The sequence below is a fragment of the Vicia villosa genome, linkage group LG1 (genome assembly GCF_029867415.1).
Source record: "Vicia villosa cultivar HV-30 ecotype Madison, WI linkage group LG1, Vvil1.0, whole genome shotgun sequence".
Classification (NCBI taxonomy): domain Eukaryota; kingdom Viridiplantae; phylum Streptophyta; class Magnoliopsida; order Fabales; family Fabaceae; genus Vicia; species Vicia villosa.
The window spans coordinates 130,737,711-130,746,007 of record NC_081180.1 but is presented as its reverse complement, the minus strand read 5'-3'; the positions used below and the strand labels follow the sequence as shown (position 1 = coordinate 130,746,007).

The window sequence follows — 8,297 nt, the reverse complement described above, 5'->3', positions numbered from 1 at the left end:
CGTGCCTTTCGTATTATGTCGTTTCAGCATTAAAAAAAGGTACCATGGAGTTCGTAAGAAGGTATGGAGAAGATCTGGGCGGTATTACGTTGTCTTTAACGTTGTTTTTCAAGACTATAGGATCTGCAGGTTTTCGCTACAAAAATAACGTAGCTAAGTCCCATCCAATTCGTAGCAAAAAATATATGTGGCATATTGTTTCTCAGGCTGAATGGGGAAGACGACACAGGTGGCGTCGTGTAAATGGCCAGCCGACTTCCTCCTCTCTCTCTCTCTGCGCAGCGAGCATTCATTGGCTGGTCAAATATTCTAGTCTCTCTCCGTACGCGTGGCAAGATCTGGTTTGTGAGTCAAAAGTCCAATCTTCTCTTCCTAATTCTGATTGGTGGCAGCGTATCCGTATGGGGCCCACCTTTTCTTGCTTTAACTTCTCCCCATGTGCATCATTGTTTCATATTAATTATTTTTCAGATAATTTGTTAACAGCTAACATGGCTTGGCTGGGTGTTTGTGGCGTGTGTTTAGTAACCCAGGGGTCCAGGGTTCGATTCCTGGCCCCTGCAAACTTTTCAATCTTTTTCCACATAACCTCTATATGCAGATCCGGTGCGCACCACTCATGCATGGCTAGTATACACCCTCGCCTCACAGCCACAGGATCTCCCATAATTCTGATCTAACGCCTATCAACATACATGTCCATCATGGAATCTCAAGGGACTCACATTGATTCAAAACCAGGTTTCCTATATTATTATTATTTTTTGGTTTATTTAATTATTGTAATTAGATTAATTATATAGTTAATTTAGGTTTAATTTAATTTATTTAATAGGATTAGCATATAAATTAGGATTAGACTAGGGTTTAGAATTATTTAGGGTTTTTCCCCGATTATTTCGAGTTATATCGATTTAATTTATTCAATTAGTTTTCACTATTAAGTCATAAAAATTTAGAAAGGTTATATTAGGGTTTACCCGATCCCATTACCGTTGGGGCGAGAACATTCATTTTATCTAATATTAATTTAATTAATTCTGGGTTAATTCTCTCCTCGACCCGACTAAAGCTATTAGTCGCATTAGACGAGAGATAAAAAATATATAAAAATTAAAATATATTTAATTTGCTGCCCGCGACGATCAATCTATCGATCTGAGTAACCAGCAATGCCCCATAATCCGTTAGCTATACTGACCAAATCTATTGGTCACCGCATCTAACGGTGCCATATCAAATCAGGGTTGTACGCCCGAACTACGTTGACTCTGATTCTCCCTAAGGAGATACGTAGGCACTTGGATAACCAAGGCGAGTCCCCTTCCCTAAAATCTCAATTTTTCCCCTATTCACTTCCTTAGCTATAAACCTTAATAATTCTAGCCACAAACCTTTACCTTACAATGCAGCCTTTAGGAAAGGGTTGAGGGTGCCTAATACCTTCCCTCAACCTGATTATAATAACTTATCCCGAATATCGTATCGGCGTAGGGTTTCCTATTCGCCCTTCAGGATAGGTGGCGACTCTAAACCTTTAATTTTTATGGCAGGTTGCTACACACTAGTGTGGATGATAGAAGATCCATGGATGGGAAATATGTATTTCTTGGAGAGACACACTCATTTCTTGGTCCTTAAGAAAGCAAAACGCGGTGTCAAAGTCAAGCACTGAATTAGAATACAAAACACTAGGTGACTTGGCTGCTGAAGTAGCATGGACAAAGTCACTACTTATTGAGCTCAAACTTCCAATGCCAAGCAAACCTATAATATAATGTGATAACTTAAGTGTCAAGACACTTGCTTCTAACCCGGTTATGCATATCAGGTCAAAGCTTATTGAAATTGACATTCATTATATTGAAGACCAAGTGCTTTAAAATGAAATTGTTATTGCTTATGTCCCTATCACTGATCAAATAGTTTATTGCTTGACCAAGTCATTGATCCACACAAGATTCATTCAACTTAGAGATAAATTCGCTGTGATGCACTCACCATCCGTTTGAGGAGGGAGTTAAGCACAATCCCTTAATACTTGAATCATGTTTGTATGTATATCACATGCATTAAGTGTATTTAGAATTCATTATGTCATTGAATTAATAGTTTCTATAGGTAGAGACTAGTCTTCAAAAGTGGAAACTCCTCTTTCACATACACTTGTATCCGTTGACTCTTCAACTACATATATTCGTTGACTCTCTTCAACTACAAGTAAGTCGGTCCCTTTCTCGAACCAAAGACTCATGATATCATTTGTTAGCGCAACAATCGGGAGAGGGTCGAACGAGGAGCATTGTTAATTTCGAGACATTCTGTTCAAGCAACACATCTTTGTGGGAGACACATCACTTCTCCACCTAAAACCTTAGAGTGTGTTTGGATGAGGTAATTAGAAATTTTAAAGTAATTTAAAATTCAAAGCAATTCAAATGATTCAATTCAAATCCATTCATTTTTAAATTGCTTTGTTTGGATGGAGTATTAAGATAATTCATTGTTAGATTTTTGGTGTCATTTTGTATAAAATTTAAATTTTTTGGACCAAATTAAAAAAATGAAAAAGTAGGGACTAATTTGTAATTTTTAAAAATTTGAAGGACCAAATTGTAAAATTTAAAAATTATTAAGGACCAATTTGCAATTTTTGAAAAATTTTTGGGGTCAATTTTATAATTTTGAAAAATATGAGGACCAATTTGTAAATTTTGAAGAAATAATAATAACAAATACATTCTATGGAACATGAGAGGAATTTCAAATTCTTTGGTTTTTTGTGTCATTTCAAAATGATTAAATTTAACTTAGATGAAATACTCCATAAATTTCCATCATTTTAACAATTCTTCATTTTTGTATCCAAACATACAAACAGTGGATTTTAGTCAAATCATTTTAAATTCCCTTAAAACATTACTTTCCCTCATTAAAATGCTCCATCCAAACACACTCTTAAGGTAATAGGTGAGTGGGTTCTCTCTCTCACACACACACATATATAGAGGAGGGTTATATTTACTCCAGAAGTAAGTTATTATAACTTACTCTTGGAGTAAATATAACCCTCCTTATATATATATACTCAAATCACCATATTCATATCCAATGTGAGACTATTTTCCCCACACTCATAATTGCATTATTTCAACAATGTGATTAGCTCAACACACTTATATATGTACATGTTTCTAATCAATGGAAATCATCACAAAGTTATTCAATTATGATCCAAAGATACAATTATAATCTGAATCTATCATAGGAGGTAGGAGGTTATTATGCATGGTTCATCATAATTTATTTTATTCTATTATGTATCATCTATCAAGGATGCCGTCTATTAGGATTGAAGGTGGTTTGTCTTTTTTTTTTCTTTTCAATTGTAAATGGATGGAATCTTTTTGTAGCTTGTCGAACTATCAATTGTTAATGTTGGACTCTAAATTATACTCATTAATATATTTTGCCTATAAAAAATATTGAATTTTGTTGTCAATTAAATAAAGGCTAACTAAAAGTTATTGTATTCACAATTTAAACTTGAGTTATTCTGAATAATTTGTCTTTACTCAACAACTTTAACCTTTAACAGACCTGTTCCCACAATAAAAGTAGTAATAATAATTAATTAAGCACTGGTAGTGGGTATAATACTCAGTCAAAAAATGTAGTAGGTACAAGACGATAGTGCAAGGTAATACCTAAATATGTCATTGAGTTGATTTTTAGCATTTAATTACTCTAATCTTTTGACAAATATGTCTGTTGCTATAAAGACTGCTTCCTCCATGAAATATGTCCAAGTTAATTCCAACATTGATAAAAATATGGTTTATTTTTAGATGATATTTGAAATAATTGTTGTTACTTTATCAACACTGACGATGAAAATTACTCACATGTGTTTACTAAAATTATCTTGTGAGCACAAAATATCTTACATGTTTGTAAGTAGCATATTGCTATTTGAATAAATTATTTACAATTATTCAAAGAAAAACCTAAGCATCATATAAAAACAGATAAGTTTTTTACACAATCAATCTATTAAAATATTTTTTTTATTTCAATTAAATTCTATAAAAAATAGACTAAGTTATCTTTTTAACTTTTAGTTAATCAGAAGAATCTAAATTTAAATTTTAACTCTTGATAGAAACTCAAAATTATCATCCAAATTTTATTTGAAAGATATGTTAAGAAATTTCTTCCCGATTAATTAAAAATTTTGGATCCAAATTCAATTATAAATACACAGATAGAGTCTTTTGTTGTTTATTGTGCTCCTCTTCAACTCAAGAGATTAATCTCTATAATTGCACTAGAAAATATTCGATTTTTATGTAAAAAAAAAAAATTGTTCCTTTAAAAACACAAGAATTAAAATAGGAAAATAGCCTATATTATGATTCCTAACTCAGAAAACTTAATTAGAAACATTCCCCCCTTCACCCCCTCAAGACCAATGACTCCCCTTCCTATAAATAGTTGGTTCATTAGCTAGCTTTCCACACAACAAAACTCAATTCTATTAAGCACTAAACATTCACACAAAATGAAACTTTTCTATTTTCTCATTGTTTTCTTGGCTTTTGCTTCCTCTATTGCTTTTGCCTATGACCCTAGCCCCCTCCAAGACTTCTGTGTAGCAATCAATGATACCAAAACTGGTGGTATAATATTTTTTTTCTTCATTATTTTCACCTTATATATAATATTAGTAAGTTACTAATTATTATAAATTTATTGAAATTTGTATTTTTAATATTGCAGTTTTCGTGAATGGAAAATTTTGCAAAGATCCTAAGCTTGCAAATGCTGATGATTTCTTCCTTCAAGGGTTAGGACCTGGAAACACTTCTAATCCACTCGGTTCAAAAGTCACTGCCGCTTCTGTTAACGAAATATTAGGACTTAACACACTTGGTATATCTTTGGCTCGCATTGATTTTGCACCTAAAGGTCTAAATCCTCCTCACACACACCCTCGAGGAACCGAGATTCTTGTGGTTGTGGAAGGTACACTATATGTAGGTTTCGTAACCTCCAATCAAAACAATAACACTCTCATCACGAAAGTATTGAACAAAGGCGATGTATTTGTGTTCCCTATCGGTCTCATTCATTTTCAGTTGAATGTGGGCTATAGCGACGCGGTTGCTATTGCTGGACTTAGTAGCCAAAACCCTGGAGTGATTACGATTGCAAATGCGGTGTTTGGGTCTAAACCACCAATTTCCTTGGAAGTTCTCACCAAAGCATTTCAAGTGGAGGAGAATGTGATTGATTATCTTCAAAAGCAATTCTGGTACAACAATAACTAAATAATATAGTGGGAACTTATATGTATGATTTTCTTAAGTTTACCTCATGTTGAGTCTTTAAAATATTTACTAATATAGGAAATAATGTGCACGAGGATGTGCAATATGGTTGTTGTGTTTTGTGTGTACTTTAACTTGTTTGATATATCATACAAGTATAATAAATGAATGTATTGTTCTTACTTTGGTACTTCATATTGCTCCCTCTTCACACCACTCTTAGAAATACTTTATGAATTTTTAGACTATCCACTTATAATGCTAACAAGTGCCCCAGGAGCACTGATTAAGAGATTAAAAAAATAAGTTGAGCATTGTTTAATAAAGTAAAAATATATGTTTTTATCTAAAATATATGTATTAAATGCATTGAAAATATAAATAATTAACTTTTGGGTAATGCTAACGAGTGCCCTGGTTAAAAGTTTAAAATGGTATATTTTGTTTATTAAATATTTTTATTAAATGTAGTGAAAATTAAAATAATTGACTATGGTAAGAAATAAAAGGTATGTTTTTCTTAAAAACACTTGTATTCAATGCATTGCAAGTTTAAATAATTGATTTATTTAAGGAATATTTTTTATATTTGGAATTCTTAACCAGTGCCCCTAGGACACTCGTTAGCATGACCCTTAACTTTTTAAAAGAAGATTAGATATATTCAATGCAATGAATCTACAATATTTTCTTAATTTAGAATGTTTAACCAGTGCCCCTGGAACACTCGTTAGCATGACCCTTATATTAATATATGAAGGCAAAAATCTATTTTTCTACCATTTATATCTTTAATTTATTGTATAACTTAGATTATAAATTCCACAAAATCCACTACTATTTACTTTCGCATAATTGATTACTATTAACGGTTACATGTTCTTTTTTAATATCAACATTAAATTTTAAAAAATCATTTATATTTTCACACGTGCGTAAACTAAAAAGGCGGAGTGTATTGACGCGAGGTTATTTTATATAAAGAAAAATGATATATTGATATGACATTACATATATTACATCGTATATTATTAGAGTTTGGAAGGACCACAATAGACGGCAAAATTCTCTTTTAAGAAATTTAACATTGTTGCATCCACAGGGCTGGATTCGATCCCAAAACCTCTGATTAAACTAGAAGAAACTTTTAACATCTCAATCAAATGCTCCTCAATTATATTACTACTTTTAAATACAATAGGTTTGGTAATTTCACTTTATGGTATTTTTGTCATGTTGATTTGAATCTTATAACCATTCTCTTTTCCTTCTTCGTAACCACACACTTTTTCTCTCCTCCTCCATTAAAATTTAAAATTCTTTCCTCTCTTCTACTACTACAATATTGTTTTTTCTTTTGCTTATAAAATCAAAATCGTCATCTCTTTTCTCCTCATCAAACAACACTTGACCGTCTCCTCTCTCACTCGATTTTAATCTCTAACATTCACATTTGTACCAAAATTAACCATCGACCTATATTGATCGATTTCAATCATATTTATGTTAAGATGGAATTTGTTAAAAGCTAATAGAGCTTTAAAAGAGAACTCTATTATGTGTAAACTGTGGTGTATTTTCATCTTTAAAAATTTACTAACCAACTTTTAAATTGTATTATCCAACTTTTTCTCCACAACTAACTAACTTTATTGGATTTGTAATTTCATTTAATTTTTAATATCTAGAAATTCATTAACTTACATCTGAGTTGTATTAACCCGTTTTTAAAACACAATTAACCAACTTTGTCTTATAACAAAACTTAATCTTTTTTTTTTGGTTTTCCTAAAATCGACATAAAAAGTTGCTCGAGGTTTGACCTTTGATTCACATCTCCTGTAATTTATATTTTATTTAGAATCAAAAAGGCGTGTTTATTTTTTTATATAGATTTTACGTCGAATATGTTTTCTCGGTGTTTTAGAAAACTGAGATAATAAATTTCTAAATTTTATTCATTTAGAACCAAAATATTAGAGTTTGACCTAAATCATCCTTACAAAACCGGTTAGTAAGGTGAGGAGTGTCACTCTATATATACTCTTTCAATGCTCTATCTCCAACCAATGTGGGACTTTGGGATCTTCCTAATACACCCCCTCACGCCCAGCACTCTTTTTGGGCTTGATGTGTGGATATTAACGGTGGGCGGCCCATGGTCCGATCGATAGGCTCTGATACCATATTAGAGTTTGACCTAACTCATCCTTACAAAACCGGTTAGTAAGGTGAGGAGTGTCACTCTATATATACTCTTTTGATGCTCTATCTCCAACCAATGTGGGACTTTAGGATCTTCCTAATACAAAAAGACGTCCTTATATTTTATAGAATTTATATCGGATATGTTCCCTCGGTTTTTTAAGAAAACCAATATAAAAACTCTCTAAATTTTTTATTTCTTCTGAATTAATGCTAAGTCTCATTTTACTTTTTGAGCCCTGACGAACGAAAAGAACACCATTCTTCCCAAGCGAACAAAAGAACACCATTATTCTCTAAGGAGGAAGGAAGCTCGAACCAACACTTTTCTTTTAGTCTCTCATCACATTTCCGATATGTAAAAATTCTCCATTATTGTTGTTGTTTTTTGCTCTTGTTGTTGTTTCCGTCGTTGATGTTGTTGTCATCGTCGTTGTTGTGTTATATTATTATGGTTTTTGAGACTTATACAGTTTACTATAATGTTGTTGTTCAGTTTTTTTTAGTTATTGTTTGTTGTTATTGTTGTTTATTAAGATTGAATGTTCATTTTTGTTGGTTGTGTACTATTTTTATTTTATTTTAAGAAGCTTTATGTGATTATGGATCGTAGTTGGATGAAAGAAAATAGAACTTTCTCTCTCTTATCTTTTCAACTTCACATTGCAATAAGAAAATGTAAAGAGTATGACAATGGGGTGATCCAGTTTCTTGATTTTGGGGAAAAAAACCTTCCCAACAAGAGAATAGTGCCATCACATT

At 32.1% G+C, this 8,297-nt stretch overlaps 1 protein-coding gene across 1 annotated transcript; it reads left to right on the top strand.

Moving 5' to 3' along the window:
- Window positions 1-4,507: 4,507 nt before the first annotated feature.
- LOC131616818 (germin-like protein subfamily 1 member 7) lies at window positions 4,508-5,514 on the top strand. Its single transcript, XM_058888266.1, has 2 exons — window positions 4,508-4,679; window positions 4,780-5,514. The coding sequence occupies exons 1-2, from the start codon at window positions 4,562-4,564 to the stop codon at window positions 5,328-5,330; spliced, it is 669 nt and encodes a 222-aa protein (XP_058744249.1). The 5' UTR covers window positions 4,508-4,561; the 3' UTR covers window positions 5,331-5,514.
- The last annotated feature ends 2,783 nt before the right edge of the window (window positions 5,515-8,297 follow it).